At 44.5% G+C, this 20,664-nt stretch overlaps 1 protein-coding gene across 3 annotated transcripts in view; it reads left to right on the top strand.

The window, feature by feature from the left end:
• RPGR (retinitis pigmentosa GTPase regulator) overlaps positions 1 to 20,664 on the top strand; it is a 430,193-nt gene that overhangs the window by 358,681 nt on the left and 50,848 nt on the right. For all 3 annotated transcript variants that reach the window (XM_078658267.1, XM_078658265.1, XM_078658264.1), the window contains one exon: positions 11,942 to 11,978. In XM_078658267.1, the coding sequence (XP_078514393.1) occupies positions 11,942 to 11,978 (37 nt within the window). The remainder of the gene's footprint in view (positions 1 to 11,941; positions 11,979 to 20,664) is intronic.

Raw genomic sequence — 20,664 nt, 5'->3', positions numbered from 1 at the left:
GATTTTAATTCCTAGCTCTCCCACGTCGATGAGGACGTCACAATAGGTAGGCTCCGCTCACGACACCGTATGACATCATCGGAGCCACAAAAGGACCTCATTGGCATGCTGACGTCAGTTCCCTTTTTTCCACGCCGTCGACGCTTAATGGTTTTTCTCGGGGCTCTCCATTTTCTTCAAAGAAAACTTTGTATCTCTTGTTGGTTTCTGATGGGTACTTCCAGGAAGACCGGTTTTAAACCCTGCAGAGGATGTGGCGAGCATATGTCAATCACGGACCCGCATGAAGATTGCCTCTGGTGCTTATCTTCGGATCATGACGTTGAGGAATGTCGAAGCTGCAGGAAAATGAATCCGAGGGTCATTAAGGAGCGTGAAGCTAAGCTTTTCATGGCTAAAGCCAAAAAGGAGAAGAGGGGTCGAAAGAGGGCGAAGTCTTCATCTTCCCACACGTCAAAGTCGAATAAGCATAAGAAGTCTAAAAGGAGACATGGCTCTTGGCACCATTCTTCGAAGCCAGGACTTTGAGGTCGCCGACTCCGGTTGAGGGACCTCGAAGAAAGGACTTCGTTTCGCCATCTCCTTCTCCTCGGGTGACGCCGGTTCCATCTCTGGCTCCGGGGTCTCTGGCTTCGGAAGGCTCTTCGCAGCATGATGACTCACCGTCTCTAGCGAGGTCTCCGGCGCCTAGGGAGTCGTCTCCAGGTCGGGTGGCTTCACCTGTGCGGGCGCCGTCCCCGGCTCCGCAGCCTCCGTCTCGACCTCAGGTGATTCCACTTCAGGAAGGTACGGATCCATATCCTGCTTTTCCTGCTCCTGGGTCAGATTCTTCTCATTTTCTTAATGCGATGTTTGGCATGTTTGCCAGGGTCTCTGCTCCATCCGGTGCGCCTTCGGGCCCCGTGGGTCCTTTGGCTGTTAACCTGGGTGTTCCTCAATTCTATCCTCAGGCACCCTTTATGCCATTCTTGCCGTCGACTCCGGCTTGGCATTTCCCGGCACTGAGGTCCTCCACTCCGGCTCCTCGGACTCCTTCGGCTGCTGAGTCGGCGCCTCCTCAAGTTCGATCGACGTCGAGGTTCGAAGCTGAGGCTCCTCCGTCGACGTTGCTGTTGTCTTCACCGGCTCCGAAGTTGCCTGAGAAGAATCGGGCTAATTTCTTGGAAGTCCTTACTGATTCGCAGGCTGCGACACGTCAGGTGATACAATCGGGCCTTGATACTGCGGACTCTGTGGCTCGTGTGATGGGGTCATCTGTGGCTGCAAGGAGACAGGCATTGCTTTGGTCGTCTGGTTTCTCATCTGATGTTCAAGCGACTTTGCTGGATTTGGTTCAAAGGTGGACTCAGCCTTAGAGCGTTTTAAGGACAGCAGGGCTACTGCAAGGTCTCTGGGCCTCCAGATGCAGTCCAGAGGATATGGCTACAAGCGGTATCGTGGATTTGGGAGATCTGCTCCTTTCGTGGCCGCCAGGAATCTCAACAGAGCCAGCAACAGAAGAATCCCTTTTACAAGTTGTACAGAGGGAAGAATAAAAGAGGCCTCAGGGGTGCAGCTTGACAACAATCCTCCTCCTCTTCCTCTACTTCCCCTCCCGCCACCATTGGTATATCAGGGAAGCAGTTCTAGATCCCCCATCTTAGAACATGTTGGTTCGGTTGAAGGTCAGGTGTCCCACTTTCTACAAGAGTGGAGACTGAGCACGGCCGATCATTGTGTCTTGAATTCTGTAGAGAATGGGTTCGCCCTTCCCTTTTTGGAGTTTCCTCCTCCTTACCCTCCTCGCCAGGGTTGGTGATCAGAGGACCACTTACTGCTTTTACAGCAGGATGTTCTTACCTTGCTACAGAAAGGTGTGATAGAGGTGATTCTGGAGCAGGAAAGGTGTCAGGGTTGCTACTCACGTTATTTTCTGATTCCCAAAAAGGACGGTCGCTTAAAACCAATCTTGGACCTCAGGGTTTTGAACCTTTACCTCAGACAGGAGAACTTCAAAATGTTGACCTTGGCTCAGGTTCTTCTTGCTCTGCAACAGGAAGACTGGATGGTGTCCATTGATCTGCAGGATGTGTATTTTCATCTTCCCATCCTGAAGTCGCCTCGGAAGTATCTCCGGTTCAAGGTAGGGTCGCAACATTCTCAGTTTGCGGTTCTTCCATTCGGTCTTACTTCCGCACCTCCAGTCTTTACAAAGGTGATGGCGGTGGTAGCGGCTCATCTCAAAAGGTCAGGGGTTCCTGTTTTCCCCTACCTGTACAACTGGCTATTGAAAGCGGAGTCTCCAGAGTTGGTTTCGCACCACTTGCAGGTAACAGCTCATCTGTTGTTCAGATTGGGTTTCTCGATAAAAGTACCCAAATCTCACCTGGTGCTATCTCAGCACGGCCTGTCTTTAGGGGCAATACTAGACACTTCTGTGTGTCGAACTTACTCTCCTCCGCAGAGGATTCTCGACATTCAAGAAATGATTCCTTTATTTCACGATGGAGCGGTTGTTCCAGTCCTGTAGATTCTTCGCCTGCTTGGTCTGTTCGCTTTCTGCATTCTGTTGGTCAACCATGCATGCTAGCACGTGAGGGCACTCGAGTGGTGCCTCCGCAGGCAGTGATATCAGCACAACGGAGATGTCGGAGAGAGGATCAGAATCTCCAGAGAAGCTGCAGCGGAGCTGACTTGGTGGTGTGTGCAGGGCAACCTGTCTCAAGGAAAGCCCTTTCAGTCTCCTCCGCCGGTGTCCACAGTGATCACGGATGCCTCCACTCTAGGGTGGGGTGCTCATCTGGGGGATCTGGAGGTCAAAGGTCTTTGGTCTCCAGAAGAAAGGTTGCTTCATATCAACCTGTTGGAAATGTGGGCGATATGTTTAGCACTAAAGGCTTTACTTCCTTCCCTTCGCGGTCAGTCGGTTCAGGTCCTGACAGACAACACTACCGCGATGTGGTACATCAATAAACCGGGAGGTGTAGGGTCGTATCGTCTCTGTCAAGAGGCTCTGTGACTCTGGTCCTGGGCTCAGGGCCATCAGATTTGTGTGTTTGCAAATCATCTGGTCGGTGTGCTGAATGTTCGTGCGGACAGTCTTAGTCGGCGTTACTCAGCCGATCACGAGTGGCGGCTTCATCCGGAGGTGATCCATCGCATCTTTCAGATGTGGGAGTCTCGTCGGTTGGACCTTTTGGCCACTCAGGAGAACGTGCACTGTCCGTTCTGCAGTCTCCAGTATCCAATGCAGGGAGAGTTGGGGAATGCGTTTCAGATAGATTGATGCTCACAACTCCTTTACGTGTTTCCTCCCATACCCTTAATGCCTCGTGTTCTGAGGAAGATTCGCCAAGACCGGGCCTAAGTTATATTGATTGCCCCAGATTGGCCAAGAAGGGTGTGGTACACAGATCTACTTCACCTATCATTGCACCCTCCGCTCCATCTCCCTCTCAGGGCAGACCTCCTCTCACAGTCTCAGGGGCAGGTTCTACACCCCCACCTCAAGAGCTTGCACCTTCATGCCTGGAGATTGAGCGGGCAACCTGACTTCTTTCTCTCTCCCTCCGGATATAGTGGATGTTATTTTATCATCTAGGCGACAGTCCACTAAGTCTGTTTACTCTTCCAGATGGTCCAGGTTTGTTAAGTGGTGCGGAGAAAGAGACATTGACCCTTTGAAGGCCCTTTTGTCTAATATTCTGGAGTTGTCACTTTCTTTGGCACAGCAAGGCTGTGCTGTAGCCACTGTTAAGGGCTATTTGTCGGCTTTGTTGGCCTTTCTATGTTTGCCGGACCAGCCGTCTTTATTTAAGTCCCCCATTGTCATGCGGTTCATTAGAGCCTTACAAATAAGTTCCCTCCCACACCTTTTATTATGCCTCAGTGGGATTTGAATCTTGTTCTTACCTTTTTAATGGGTTCTCCGTTTGAGCCTCTTCGTACATGCCCGTTGAAGCTTCATTCTTTTAAAACAGTTGTCTTGATTGCCATTACCTCGGCTAGGAGGGTAAGTGAGCTTCAGGCTCTTAGTTTGAAACCTCCTTCCCTGATCATTCATGTGGACAAGTTGGTTCTAAGGACCAGGGCTGCTTTCCTTCCCAAGGTGGTTTCCCCTTTTCATATGGGACAGTCCATTACTTTACCCACCTTCTATCCTCCCCCTCACCCTTCCAAGGAGGAGGAGAGACTGCATCGTTTGGACCGTAACAGAGCTGTCAGCTTTTATTTGGATCGGACAAGAGATCTGTGGCTGGACGATCAGCTCTTTGTGGGCTTCACTGGGAAGATGAAAGGCAAGGCTGTGCACAAGAGGACTCTTTCCAGGTGGAATATCTTGTGCATCAACATTTGCTACGCCCTTGCCAGGAAGGACCCTCTTGAAGCTATCAGAGCTCATTCCACCAGAGCTAAGTCTACTTCTTCTGCTTTGGCTTGAGGTGTTCATGTTCTTGATATCTGTAAAGCAGCAACTTGGGCCTCCCTCCAAACCTTTGCAAAGCATTACTGCTTGGACTCTGAGGTTAGGAGGGATGGCCATTTTTCTCGTTCTGTTTTGCAGGAATTTTTGGTCTAGTCAGGTGGACACCCTCCTCCAGGAGAGGTATGGCTTTGGGAGTCTATTCATAAGGTGAGGAATCCACAGGCAGACGTATCCATCAGAAGAACAAGTTACTTACCTTCGGTAACACTTTTTTCTGGTGGATACAGTATCTTCCTGTGTATTCCTCACTGTCCCACCCGCCTCCCCGTTGTCCACCTGTTTCTACCAAAAAATGATTTATTTTAATCATGTTTATATTTTAATAATGAGAAGTGCTTATTCTGTTGCTATTTCTCTATGCTTTTATTGATTATGCATTTGTGATTTTATATATTTGGTATGCTATGCACACATTTGAGAATGTGTCGGTCCGCACAGAAAAATGGGTGGAACTGACGCCAGCACGCCACCGAGGTCCTTTTGTGGCTCCGATGATGTCATACGGTGTCGTGAGCTAAGCCTACCTATTGTGACGTCCTTGTCGACGTGGGAGAGCTAGGAAAGAAATTCCGCAGAATGCTGGCACAGGGGGTATTGATAAGGTGAGGAATCCACAGGCAGATACAGTATCCAACGGAAAAAGCGTTACCCAAGGTAAGTAACTTGTTCGTCGGGTCCACAAAGACGGGCATTTTGCCTTTTCAGTCCTGCAGGACTTCCTAGTATAAGGTATTGGTCCGCAACCCACGACTGGATGATATGGCTTGGGTATCTAATTCAAAGGTAAGGAATCTGCGACTAGAAATCCCTATAAGATGAACAAGTCACTTACCTTCGGTAACTAATTATCTGGTAGATACTCTATCTAGCTGCAGATTCCTTACAGCCCCACCCATGCCTCCCCGCTTTGCGGACTAATGTTGTTGGGCTAGGGTTTCTCCCTTTTCTCAGGGCCCTAGTTTTGCACACAACTATGTCAGTTACTTCGTGACTCTGCGCTTCTGGCGTGGAAAAAACAAAAAGTACTGACATCCAAGTGCCTGGATGGCACCTATATAGGTACTGTAATGTCATAACCAACACTGCCGACGATATCATGCAAAGTCAAATGGAGCCACCGGATTGGGCGCGCAAGGGTTTTTGATCAGCAAAAGTTTACAGATCCAGCCGGACACCTGGGAAATTTAAAGGTAAGGCGTGTGCAGCTAGATAGAGTCTCCACCAGATAATGAATTACCGAAGGTAAGTAACTTGTTCGTTAAGTCATTCACAAGGCTGAGATTGCACCTCATTTTATCAGTGTTGATATCACGAAGCTCCATAGTGACTCTGTGTACATGGCTGCATCTTAGTTGGCTTCTATGGCAGTGTGGACTATGCAACAAAAAACGTGTAGGCAAACAATTAAAGAGCAGTTCCATGTATGAAATAAAGGTAGTTGTTAAGTACTAGTAGCTAGTAACACCAAATCTTAGGGTGTCTTCACCTGCTTCTTCCAGAACGTACAGGAGTTGCACTCGGAGCTCTGATAAGGACTGGCACCATGTTATGTTATGTTATGTTAGGTTAATCTATATTTGTATAGTGCGCGGCTACTCCCAGGAGTGTCCCGGCGCTAGAACAAAACGCAAAGACCACATAACATCAAACCATACGCAGCCGCGACACAGAACGTCACTGGAAAGTTTAAGAAAAATGTTTTGCAGGTTTCTGACATATGCTTGGGATTGAGGCAATGGATATTTTGTAATGTTGTTTATCTGGTGCATCAAACCCGAGTGCAAGATGTTGGTTTTGGCCATTGGTGTATGACAAATGTTGCCAGAGGTTCCAAACTCAGCTCAATAACATATGTAAGTTAGAGTTGTTTCACTCGACTCTGGGAATCCTTTTCTACATATGGTCTCAGAAGGACTAATACAGGTCCCTGGGGCGAAAGCAGCTCTCTGTGATTTTACTGATCCCCGTTTCATGAATGTTGAAGAAAGACCTTATTTAAAAGCATGATTGAGGAATTAATATTTTTGTAATTCATGTCCATTTTCCACAAACTGAGTATCTGGTTTGAGTACTATATGAATTTGTTGTCATTTGTAGAAAAGGGGTAAAACACTGGCATTGTAACATGGTTTATTTACTTCTTATGTAGAATTATGGCAAATACCTGTAATTGGCAATGTCTACTGCTGTATTTTAATTCTATGAACAGCCTCCTTTATGTCTTACCACTCAGACACCAACTCCTTTCCTCTTTGCAGAATTGACTCCTTGACTGGCTGAATGCTGCTTATGTCTGTTTGTATCCCTTTGATATATAGTAATTGTGAGCAGGGCGTATTTATTTCATGCACATATGTACATTAATCAATTAGACGAACTTCCCAGAGTTGCTTCCAGAGCAAAGGACAATTCAGATTCTTAAATATAACATGAGTTCTTACAACTACAACAATGGATGAAGAAAGACATCCAGCTAATTGAGAGTGCCAGCAAAAGGGGGAAGGGGGCTCCAGGGACTCAATATGTAACAAAAAGACGTGTGTAAGAAAACAAACAAACTGACTTTTTGCAGGTGAGACCTTAAAACACTTGTACCTGGCACAGAGACTAGAACTTAGACATTGCCTCGTTTAAACTGAAGAATAGCATAGGACAACAAGGCAAGATGCAGCGGCACTGCTATGCTCTGTCGACTATCCACATATATGTTTGCTGCAGGTTTTCAAGCACGATCTCCCAGCCCATCCCCTTTACATTCAACTAAGTAGTATAATTGTTAAATGCCTCAATGTAAAATCCAAAAGTTCACATACTTCAAATTCCTTTATACTTTGATTGGAGCTGGGTTAGACACGGACTATTTCTAATTTCAAGAAGGCTCAACATCCACACCAACAAAGAATGCAATGCAGATGAATTTTCAAAACTTGGGACAAGGTCATTTTCATAATCACAGATTCACAATGCTCTGCTATTGCCTTAACACCAGCCCCCCTGTCCGTAAGCCTTAATAGTGACACTCTATAAAAGGAAAGATTTTGTTTAATGCAGTCTTTGCAGTTCCACCTGTCTAATGGTATGTTTATCCTGTGGTCGGTAGCAGATAGTATATCTACCCAGAACGCTTGAGAACATCCTTTTCAGCTTTATTTAAACATGGGAATCACAAAGCAAACACATCTAAAGGACAGGCCTTGACACCATGGATTCTTCTGCCTACTCAGTGAGTGGCGCTGTGGTGCTATGAGAATGTCTGGGTACACTATTTAGGAGTAATGGGGGAATGTCCAAATAATGGACAGAGACGATGCTTTCAGAATTCGGACAACTCGCTGGTGTGGTCAAACAGATCATGGATATGGCCTATGCTCTAGATTTGGCTTCTTCACCATGCTAGTCCCATTCACAATTCCAAATGTTCTTAAAGAGACTTCAAAACTCCCTCCCTTTATCTCTGTATATTATTTACCTCTGGAACCTGAACCTAGTTTGGACAGTATTAATGGGTTCATCTTTTGATACACTATACTCATGTGCCAAGAGACATTTCTTAAGACCGTATTCCCCATCACTATTCCTTTAGAGGTGAGTTGTAAGCACTGTCTGCATGGATTATTGTAAAAGCCAGACCTGCTTTTCTCTCCACTGCGGCATCAGAATTTCATAATAACCCAGGGATATCTGTTGGACCTAGCTCTTTCTGCAGGGTCTCCCCCAGATTTTGCTGTCTATTACTTAACCTGTTTTTGTTGGCATGAGGACTATGTGCACTTTTTCCCTGTTAACCAGTGATAATGTGATTGTGCTCTCGCCCTAAAACATGGTAATATTGACCTACATCTGATTGGTACATTTTATTTACTTGTAAGTTCCTAATAAATGGTACAACATGTATCCAGAGACTGTAAATCAAATGCTGCTGGTGGTCTGCCGACCTCATTGTGCCGCCCACTAAAGTATCCTTTTATAACATCTCAGGTGTGCCACAGTAGCCTTTGGTGTAGTTTTAAACTGCCTTTTCCGCCTGCCACAATAAACCTTTTGCCAAGCCTAAACCTTTTTTTTAATACATATGTCACCCCCTAAAGTAGGCCTCAAAGGGTTTGAGGAAATGTGAATTATTTTTAAACAGTAGAACACGTGGATTTGGGTTTAAGTTTGACATGTTCTAACAGCTAAAAAACTCTTAACATCATTTTTCACTGGTGTAAGGCCTATCTCTTCAATTGCTCAATACTGGGTTACCTTATTACTTTTAATAAGTGCTGACTTTTGATGGGGAGCAGATAGGGATAGGGTGTTTACCCTCAAATGAGTTGTGATCCAAAATCCGCTTTAATGACAAAGTTATATTTTGAGTTACAATTCTGAAACCACCACTTAAAAATTGGTATTTTCTAGTCCTAATCATTTGTGCTTTCTGCCAGTGTCCTGGATCGCATGACTGTGAATGGCTCTGCTGCTAGTGTTTGTGTATTGTTTCCAGAAAGTGACACAAAGGGGACTGGGTGTAGGCAAGATGACCCATCCTGTCAGGATTGCTGGGAGCAGATCTGTGCCTTGTCTCACTTACACTTCAAAGGGCTTACCTCCAGCACACACAAATGAACCTGGCACTAGTCTTTTGTCACCCCAGACTTCTTGGAGCCTTGACAGGAGAATGGAAGAAATTTCTAGAACCAGTTGTGAGGTAGTATAGGGGATTTACCCCACTTCAATGGCTGGCACCTGGTATAGATATTGGACCTCCAGAGCCACTATTTAGTACACTCCTGGACCTGTGGGCATTATAGAGGAGCCTTCTCCCCCAGATGACTGCCCTGCTACTACCAGCGGATTGTTCTGCTGTTTGAAGACTGTCTGGCTCTATTAGGAGGAGGACTGGACCTGCTTCCTTCATCCCAGGCTAATCTGAGTGATGCCAAGGCTCAGTTGGCTGGCCTCCTGTTTGAACTACAGGGACACAGCAGCTCCAGAGGCTCCCCTGCAACTTCCCAGCTGACCTGCTGGAATGGACCTGCTACTGCACCTTCCTGAGCAGTGCTGGTCTCTGCTGGAATGAGTTCACGAACCTCAAGAGGTGCTGTCCCAGGTTCTGCACTCTTGGCTGGCATCAGTTCAGCTCCTCCCATGAATAAAGGTGGAAACCTGAGGTTTTTGGCTTTTCGTGAGCTGAAATGGGCATTTTCAGACCGAGACTCTGACGACTGCTGGTGAAGCTTTGTGCTGTTAGGGCCATATCTGTCTAAAACTTTGAAATGTAATGTCTCCAGACCTACTGATTGGATTTTTGTCGTTTTGGTATCATTATATTAATTAGAATGTCATCTATTTTCCTAAATTTGCGGTTTTCTTGTGTTGTGTTTTTACTTTATTACTCTTTGTGTGCTGCATAAATACTTTACACTTTTATATCTAAGTTAAGCCTGACTTCTTTGTGCCAAGCTAACAGAGGGGCACAGGTTAATTTAGTGGCTTTTGTGGTTCACCCCGACAAAGATTGTGATTGTTGCCTGAGTGGGGCTTCCACCCCCTCAACCAATAACCCAATTTCTTTCAGTATCATTGCCATCTTCCTGTACTCTTCAAAATCCATCTAAGATAGAGTAACACACTTCTACCTGATGGTTCTTAGGAGAACTTTAAGCTTTTGTTTGGGGAAATCCCAAATATTTTTTATGGATGGCCAACCTTTTAACAGTGTTGAATGAACAAAACTGAAAGAAGTGCATAAGCAGATAGTTTCTGCAAGATCACTCTCTGCATCAGCAAAATATTATGGACTCTCTAAAAAGGATGCCACAGAGGAAATCCTAGGACAATTAAAAAGAGGGTGGACTACTTCCTCAGCCCTAACTACAAGAGTTCCAGTGAGGGATCTTTATCAAATAGCTGCTTGGTGATCTCTCCACAACTTCATTAAGCGTATTGTTTTGATTCTGGTGTGTTTGGATAGTGCCTCACCACTGTGTGGTGTTTTAATTAACATCTGGAAAATTGAGCCCCGCCGCCATCTGGAGAATTCACCCCTGCCGCCTTGTATGATGCTGCTTTCAGAGTCATTCATATTTTAAAAAATCTATAGGAGTATCCATTACAAAAATAAGTTACTGACCTTCAATAACATTCTTTCTGATTGAAATGCAATCCTCCTGACCAGACCTCAATTTGGAGATTGAATCACACAGCCATGATAAATAATAAAAACGAATGAACCATACAGTCCTTACAATTTCAATACTGTACACTGCAGACAGACGTCAATACCACATACACGAAATATCCGGTTATTTGATACTAGTCTTCCAAGTTTTGAATACTTTTAAAAATAGAAATGCATATTATCCTTGTACATGTTTATTGAGATAATCTATTGTGGTGTCTCACAGTTTAATATAGAAGAATGAATGAGGAGGCATGATTGTATGATTGACATCTATATGCTGATTGGTATGGATAGTGTGTTTTAAAAGAAGTACAAAATATATATTGTATATGGATTGTGATGAATATGTTTATTCATTGTTTTCTAGTACAATAAACGCACGCCATTTGATTATATTCTTGGTCATTTTGGTCATATGCTAGGACACCCCTAATATAGTAGTGATTCATGCCAGTATAGTTGCCTAAGAACTTTTTAGTACAATTGATCTATTTGCCCCCGAGGTAGGAACTCCACTCCTCCCCAGGGAAACCCCAATTTATTTTCAGGCATACCTCATCACCCTACCTCATAATTCGACTGAGGACTGCTCATTATTCACTAATGATCATTCTCATTATGGTTTTTTTTTTCCGTACTACGTCTTCTTTCCGTCCTAGCCTATGGAATACAGACATTGCTGAAAAAAATTACAAATCCTCTCTGACAGTTCATGATGAGGAATTTGCTAGAAGATTATATATTTATCAGAAAGAAAGTTACCAAAAATAGATAAAGTATTCTCGATTGCATTTAAATGTTGTTTCGCTGGCTAAAGTGTGGAAACTTCTCATTTACTTTGCAGGGGAGACTTAAGGATTTTATTGGTCACCCTCATCACTACCCTGACCAGCACAATATGCCCTCGCGCATGCGCCTTGGCTAGTCCCCCCAGGCGGTTCTCTTCCAGGGTGACATCTGAGATGAATGCGAATGAACTTGATTAAGCTGTTTCTACATGCTTGGCACCACATTGCCTCTTTTTTTTAGCATGGAAAATATAAAAATAGAGCAAGTCTCGTTGGAAAGAAAGGACATGTTTCCATAAAATTGCAGGGGATAAGAATGATTTCAGAAAATAGAATGTAGGATTTTAGCTTTGCTTGAAGCAGAATGAAATAAAGTACAGAAAGTATTGTCTTTGGAAAGATTTGCATAGCTATGTAATTTTGGAGTATTGTAGAGAAGAAAGAAAAGGCTGCGGCCGTAATTATAGGGATATTATTTGATCTGTATACTCTGAATAACTTACATCTTTTTTTCATTTTCAGGAGAAAAAGATAACCAAGCCGAATGAGAGCCCGGAAGGTGTGTTTAGTCATGTTTACTTTTTATTCTTGTGGCATGCATTTAAAAGAGACGTTGCAGGCTAGTCATGGCAAATAACCAAAAAGTAAGGCCCTGTTTAGCATTTAATTTTCTAAAAATCTAAATTCTTGTAAAATCGAACATTGTCTTTGTTTCCGACAAACACCGCGAAGTATCCAGTGAATACATATTAGCGCCACATGTTTTCCTTTATTTGGGTTTTTAATGGTGCTCCTACTTGCAGTCTTACAGCCAGTACCCAGTGTTTGGAGATATTTAGGGTACAGTGGCATATAAATAAAGATGCGTTATGAAAGTGTATTTTAATATGGGTGCTGCAGTTATTTTTTATTTGTTCCAGCAGCACATTCCATTTCCAGTTAAGGTCCATTAATATTTGTCAACACAGGCTGGATAGCTCTCACAGTTTTCGCTTAGTTGCAATTTTTACCTACTCCTACTCTCCCACCTTCCCAACTGGTTTATAATTTCCTGGAGCAGAACGCAGGCCAGAAAAGGTTTCTCACAAAAATCCTGCCTTTTAAACTTTTAATCAGATTTTACTGTTTGGGCTGCACCATGTCCAGGCGCTGCCCTTAACATCAGTGTCCTTCACTGTTCTGCCTAGTCTCTCTTTCATCAGAAGGTTGGCAGGCCCAGGGTATAGACCTCTTCATGGTGCTTGCCGCTTTCTGCATGGTGTCTTTCTTTTGTGGACTCCTTTCTGAAATAGGCATCAACCGAAAGTCCTAGCTCTCTTCGATACGACCTTCAACTTAGTTGGGGGACCGAAAACTGCTCGTATGACTGTGCTCTAGAGCGATGAGCACACAGTGCCAGGAAAGCTGATGTACATTATGTGCACTCCCTCGCCCGGTCGGTACCCAACCTTTACACTTCTCATTTATTTTTGCCGATCGAAATGAACCTACTTCTCTTGCAGTCAATGACATCCGACGACGACCCCACCACCATTTATTCTTTCAGTTATTCTCAATCCATTCTATTTTTCCTCCATCTGAGGTTAATAATGTTGCAATGTTTGGGTTTTAAGCCATACGCATAGTGTAACCAGCCATTTGCAGCAGCTGAACACTCCCCAGCTTGGGGAACTATTGACTGTGAGACCTGCACCTGATCCTTCTATTTGAGAATGTGCCATGATGGTTGGTCTCCAATATGTCATCTACCAGTGAACAGATGTATCTGATAGGGTTGTAAAAAAAGAGGGGGGACCAGCAGCATTATTGGTCCAGCATACGAGCTCCTTAAATCTAAATACTAAACAAGAGTATACAGTTCTTTGTGAATATAGAGGGGCTGGAGTGTCTAGGAACAGTTTGTTGGGGGAGGGGTGCACTCCAATAGGAGTAAGGGCCCTCACACACCGAAATGGATGTCATACTTCATCTTTGGGCTAGCTCCTCCTCATCCGGCTCTGCAATGCCCAACGGGCACCCACATAGGGGGACCTTTTCTGGAGATCTTTTATACAACAGCTGTTTGATGAAGTGAGGATGGGTGGGCTGTTAGTGTAGAGTGGTAAAATAGATGCGAGAGCAATAAAGTGTACTAAAGTAGGCTAAGTGGTCCTCAAAGTCAGGAAGTTTTAATGAATGAGTTCACTTGCCAAGTTAGAATGGTGATTGCTATCAAAGGAGATAATGGTCCTAGATAGCTTATAGGGTTATTGGTCACACGGATACATTTATGAAAAGGTCGTTAATCTTCAAAAGATTGTTCTGTCCTGAAGATGGTCTTATAGATTTATTACAATAAAGACTGAAATATTGACACAGCTACCCATTTTCAATTTCACTGCTGTCCAAGAATTGCGATTGGAGTAAATCTAGGCCCTATGTATAGGCCAGTCTTTCTATATATTAGAGAAATTGGTTTGTACATTGTTGTCTAGTACTATGAGTTAAAAATATCAGATATCTGTCACCTAGGTGCTTCAAGAAGTATTTGTACCCTTAAAATCTATACAAAAGGCTGTAAATATAAAAATAAGAAACACAACCAGCTTTGTTGAGATTGTTTTCTTTGTGGAAAGTCAAAATATATCTATGATTATTAATTTATGAAGCTATAGTAGAGTATCTAGAATATTTATAATTGTACAATTTTTTATGAAGTAAAATCCTGATAACTTTCTAAAAGTGGTATTTTCAGAATTGTGACTGAAATCTGGCTTTACCATTAAAGGAGACTTTTAATTGCAATTCTTTAGACAACAAACTCCACCTTCCCACCTGCTCCCAATGAAAGTTATCACTTATTAAATGTAATATTGTAACCCAATGTAATCCTATGGGAAAGGTAGGCCTTGCAGTAGTGAAAAATGTATTTATGAGTTTTTCAATACCAGGATATGTAAAACTTAAAAGTACATGCCCCACATTTAAATGCACTTCACCATGCCCTCTGGTTTGTTCAAGGCCCACCCAAGGGGTGACTTATATGTACTAAAAAGGAAGCTGTGGGCCTTGCTAAAGGTTTGTTTGCCAGGTCGAAATGGCAGTTTAAAACTGCACACACCAACTGCAGTGGCAGACCTGAGACATGTTTAAAAGGCTACTAAAGTGGGTGGCACTATCAGTGCTGCAGGCCCACTAGTAGCATTTAATTTGCAGGCCCAGGGGTGTTGGTAGTACCATTATACTAGGGACTTAAAAATAAATGAAATGTGCCAATTGGATATAAGCCAGTTCCAACCCTGTTTAAAGGAGAGCGCACAAGCACTTTAGCAGTGGGTAGCAGTGGTTAGCAGTGGTATAGTTTGCAGAAGGCAGTGAAAACGAAGTCTGCAAAACAGGAGGCTGGAAATCAAAAAGTTGGAGGAGGGCTATGCCAAGGATGTCAGGTCCAACAGTACTCCACACACTGCATTGATAGTTGGAAGGATTTGGCTGTGTTCTTTTCCACTAATGTGGTTGTGTGTGGTGCAAAGTGCAGCATCTCTGCATGCGTGGCATAGCAATTTAATGCATGAAAAATTCACACATTTTATAATACCGCAATGCAGTGTTTACCTCAACTTTTATACCAGTTTCTGCTGTTTTATGTCTTAACCCTCTGCAAAATGTAAATACTGCTTTCTACCACAGATTAAGTTTTATACTTTTATTTTATATTAATTGTATTTTTATAGCTCAAGTTCTGCCACTGGGATTGCCTAAAACCACGTTCCGTTGCCTGCTTTGCACATGGTTCCGATATTTTTACCACAGAACAAATGTTCTGCGTATGTCCGTATACCTATTGCTCGGCACATGGAAATACGTGTTTGCAGTGGCATAGCTGGGGGGGAGGGGAGCGCTGGGGCGGGTGTTGCGGTCCGCCCCGGGCATCACGAGTTTTGTGGCGGCAAACACAGGGATCGTCACGGGCAGCCAGGGTGCTAGCAACGCCACTGTGTGTTTGGCATATTTTTTGCGACGATTGGTGTCGGGCTTGAGGGGTGCGGTAACTGTACTGTTGTTTAGTGCAATTTCCTGCAATTTTAGCTCTAGGCTCTAAAGAAGGCTTAAAAAGTCCACTAAAAACTTTTTTTTACATATAGCTTGAACTAATCATTCTAGGCGTTCACCTTATGTCTAATGTTTCTGATTACTGGAAGTCAAATAACACATACTTCCTCACAGAGAACTAGCTTGTCTCTATAAATATGTATCTCGCACAAGCAAAGAAAATAAGCCTGTATTTTATTACAGTACGCATTATAAGTAAAAATAAAAAATGCTAGTGTCTAAAGATGGCGTGCATATGTATGCACAAACATTGGCTGTCGCAAATATATTATCAAAACATGAAAGGGAAGCAGAAATGAAAGCCGAGATTGGCCTCAAAAACCTGCCATTTTTAAAGCACGTGTACAGGTGCAGAAACAAAATGCCTTCACTCAAAGGGAAGAGGGCCAAATAATGAAGTAAGCTGACTCATTGCCTTTATTGTATGCTGTGGTAGGCAGAAGCGCATTTTATGGTTTTTTTTTTTAAACATGAGGTTAAATAGCTAAAAAGTAAATGATTTTTGCCACACCCTTTCAACAGAAACTGAATTCTAATATTCTCTCATTTTACTCACTGGGCAACATTTACTTGCAAGGTTGGCGTAGCACTATAACTTACTTCAGAAGTCGATTTGTAATGAACTAATCGCTGTTAAAGTGTCCAACAATCCATCATTACTGTAAGAGTCTTTTCAAAAAGCACTGCCGCTGGGACATCCTCTTGCCTAATAAAGGAAACATGCTTTCACGGTGCTGCCAGGACATGTTTGAGGCAGGTTCATCTCCAGTGCTACCATTTTTTGCCTGCCTTTTCAGGCTTTAGCTCTTTCACAACATTTACAGTCAAGTCCAGGATTCGAGCACCTTCATGTGCTGTTTTACTTAACTATTCTTGACGAGGGAGAAATAACTCTAAATCACATAAAATCTGCTCAGTCGTGCAGTTATGTGACACTGAGCAATGTTTTTGGGTTGGTTTCTAAATACTAATTATGGCATAGCTGTAAAGCCAGTGCACAGGTCCATCATTTACACGTCCATCAAGTACTCTAAATTCAGGTGCAAAAATGGTGCATGCATCCAAGTGCTTTGTGGCCCAGAGTTAATAATGAAGGTAGAATACAATAGTTGTTGCAGCACTACTGAAGAGCATACCTTGGTTGCCAGGACTTTCAACTTAGCTTTTCTTTTTATGACCGCTACGTACTGTAATACAACTCACTCGACCCCCTTTCCCCACCACACCACCAACAGCTACACAGCAAGTCCTGTATATTCACTTGTGGGATCCGCTCTCAGTACTGTCAGATACTGAGTTCTATTTAAAAAACATGTTATGTTATTAAGAATTAGGTTAATCTAACAACGATTGTTTCCCAGGGTCATCGCTTTTATGATCAGATTTTACTTTGTGATTATCTGAGTCTTATGGGTCTTAAGGAATGGGGAGATACCGGGTAAGGTTATGAGAGTGAGAAGACTGGCTTGGTGTCATCGCCGTAGGAGACAATGTTGATGTTTTGGGTTTTGACAATGTCCCTGAGTTGTCTTGTAGATGTTGAAGAGAATTGGACTGAGGGATGAACCTTGAGGGACGCCACCGATCATGCGATTTATTTGAGAAGTGAAGGGAGGCAGACAGATTCTCTGGGTGCACCCTGTGAGAAAGGAAGCCATCCATTTAATTGTGTCATCTGTGATTCTGATCTAGTGCAGTTTATCGATGAGTGTATGGTGGGACACGGTGTCATAGGCTGCGGAGAGGTCAAGTAGAATCAGGGCAGCGGATTCTCCTCTGTCGAGTAGGTTGCAGATGTTGTTGATTGCGTCGATTAGTGCTGTCTTGGTGCTATGATTGGCTCTGATCCCTGATCAGGAAGGGTCCAGCAGGCTGTTTCTCTCCAGGTGTTAAGTAAATTTATATTTTATGCCCTTCTACAGGACTTTGGGGGGGGGGCGGGGGGGAACAGAACCAGAGAGATGAGACAGTAGTCCTGGAGCTCACTGGAGTCTGCAGAGGGTTTCAAGAAGAGCGGTCTGACCTCTGCTTGTTTCCAGGCAGCACTCTTGATCCAGGCATTGAATTTCTCTACAGCCTGTTTATTATTATTATTATTATTATTATTATTATTATTATTATTAGGAAGCTTATAAAGCGCTATGGTTACTCCAACCGGAGTGTCCCCAAGCTAGGACATAAGTGGACCCCAGCAACCCTCCCAAGCTGCCCACCATCGAACGCAGACATCCACACAAGATGGCACCTTACTATTTTAGCCCTCCCGGGGGGTGACGGAAGAGCCAGGTTTTCAATTTCTTGCGGAACAGAAACTCTGACTCAGATGACCTAAGATCCACTGGGAGCTCATGCCATGCCTTAGCTGCCAGGAAACCAAAGGATCTCCCACCGATCCGCGTCTTCCACACCCTGGGCACAGTCAATCTTGCCCTGTCCAATGATCTCAGATTATGAGCAGGCTGGTATAATGTCAGGAGAGATTGTAGAAAACATGTCCTCCTTTCCCCAAGGATCCTATGAATAAAGCATAAGGCCTTAAAGGTAACTCTGGCCCGGATAGGGAGCCAATGCAGTTCCTTCAAAGCTTCTTCCACCAAAGCCCTCCTTGGGACATTCGGGATAAGCTGGGCTGCGGCATTTTGGACCTTCTGCAAGATCTTAAGATTTTTTGCAGTCACCCCTAGATACAAGACATTGCAATAGTTAAGGCGAGACGTGACCAACGCCTGTACAATAGTTCTTTAAGCATCCAGGGGGAGCAGGTCCAAGATCTTACGTAGCATCTTCAGAATGCCAAAACAAGTCCCAGCCACAGTTGATATTTGCGAGGAGAATGAAAGATTTTCGTCGCACCACGCTCCCAAATTTTTCACCTTGGCTTTCAGCACTGGACTTGTTCCTAGTGCTTCTGGCCATCAATGCTGCAACCAGAGAGAGGGCTGTTTTCCAACCACCATCACCTCTGTCTTCCCTGCATTTAACTGGAGACAACCCAGTCTCATCTAGTCTATAAGCTCCACCAGGCAAGTTCTGAAATCGGCAGCCCTTCCAGGTTCCTTCTGTTCCAGGGTCACAACTAGCTGAGTGTCATCAGCATATGACACCAGCTGGAATTCATGTTTCAGAACAATATCTGCAAGCGGGCACATATAAATATTAAACAGGGTGGGGCTCAGAGCTGAACCCTGCGCCACCCCCTGGATTAGAGGACAATCTCTGGAGCTGAAAGGATGTTGCGAACCTGGAAGGATCTATTTTCCAGAAATTTCTTCAACCAAATCCACGTGACACCTCCGACCCCGACTTCCAGTAACCTCTCAAGAAGGAGGCCGTGGGACACCGAGTCAAACGCGGCACTTGGGTCGAGCGAAATCAGGGCCGTGGTCCTACCTTCATCAGCCGCAGCCCTCAACACTTCGGCTACCAACAGTAGAGCGGACTCCGTACTATGCATAGGCCTAAAGCCAGACTGGGTGGCATGAAGAACCCGCCTCTCTTCCAAAAACCTCGAGAGATGGCCATTCAGATGTTTCTCTGCAATTTTAGCTACATAGGGAAGTAGAGATATGGTTCTAAAATTTTCAGGAAGAGCGGGGTCCAATGAGGATTTCTTCAACTGAGGGACCACCATGGCATGTTTCCAGTTGCTGGGGACCTGCCCCGTGCCGAAGGACAGGTTCAGTAGTGAGGTAAGAACAGGAGCAATCATTTTCTTTCCTACTTGCAAACCTTTTGGAGGGGCTGGATCCAGAAGTGACCCAGATTTCACCACCTCCATCAGCCTGAGAACCTCGTCTTCCACCAAAGGACAGAGGGCAAACGTATCTTCGGTCCACAGAGTCTCCAAACCAGGGGCGGGGGCATGCCTCCTACTACTTTCTGGAAAGGTGTCATAAATCTTAGCAATGTTTGAGGTCTGTAGTGACGATGGGCTGGGTAATGCTGAGTATGTCAGTCCATTGGTGCTGAGTGACCTTGGTCCAGCTGCCGAAGGGGGCGCTGTGGCAGTTGGGGGTGGTCCAGCGATGGTGAGGTGTATGATAGAGTGGTCCGACCAGGTGAGTTCCATGGTGTGATTGTATGTAATTCTGTTGCTGGACATGAAGACGGGGTCCAACTTGTATCCTGCTATGTGTGTGGGGTCTGTGTCCAGCTGCTTGAGGCCGATGTTGTCCAATCGTTCCAGGAGGTTGGTGGAGTTTGGGTCTTTGGGGTCATCCAGATGAAAGTTGAGGTCTCCTAGGAATACAATGTGTTCAGATTCAATGGCGAGCTGGGTGATTAATTCAGCAAAGGCGTCACAGAGGCCGATTTGTTGTCCAGGAGGTATGTAGGTTTGGGTGCCTTTGATGGTGGTTTTGTCGTTGGTGTTGAGCTGTAAGTTCGTGTGTGCCATGATCGGCGTGGTCTTCTCATCATTGGTGGTGCAGGTGATTGGTTCTTTGTGTAGGATGGCAGTGCTGCACCTGTGTCTGTTTGTGCAGTCACTGTATTTTATCTTGTAGTCAATGGGAATTGCAGTGGCGATGTCCGGGGCAGAGGCAGGGTTAGCCAGGTCTCTGTGATCAAGGTCACATCGAGGGTGGAGATGATGTCCCTAACTTTGGCAGCATGTTTGCAGAGCAACCTGGCATTGAGCTTACTGTGTGACTAGAGTTTGGTTACCAGATGGTTGCATGTCACCAAGGAGGCAGTGCTTCAGTAGTGGACTTTCATTTAACAATTAAATGCATTCTAGGAGTTGTATTCATAGTTCTTTCTATCTGAGCTTATTGAACTAACACCGAAAAAAGGGAAATTGAAAATAAAAAGCATAGTAACCTAATGACTTACGGATAGCATGTTTTCAGTACTTGAACAGCACCAAAACCATACTGACCATCAGTGAAAATCATCACTTTCCGCTGTTCAGAAACACAGCAAGGGGCAGGGGAGTCGTTGCGTTGTCACGGCCGGAGGTGTGAGGAAGATGGGAGGAGAGGGGAGGGGGTTAATGGTGGTGCTACAAGTGACGCTGAGGTACTTTAAGGGCTGATTACAAGGTCTTTAAAGTAAACAGCCCTTGCTCTCAATCGGGTCCCATTAAATTAATGGGACCCGATTGAGAGCAAGTGCTGTTTGCATGACATGACGCCCGGCAGCTCCCTCCTGCT

Source organism: Lissotriton helveticus, chromosome 8 (genome assembly GCF_964261635.1).
Source record: "Lissotriton helveticus chromosome 8, aLisHel1.1, whole genome shotgun sequence".
In the NCBI taxonomy this organism is placed as follows: Eukaryota; Metazoa; Chordata; class Amphibia; order Caudata; family Salamandridae; genus Lissotriton; species Lissotriton helveticus.
The sequence above is the reverse complement of the archived record's forward strand: the minus strand, read 5'-3'. Positions and strand labels throughout refer to the sequence as shown.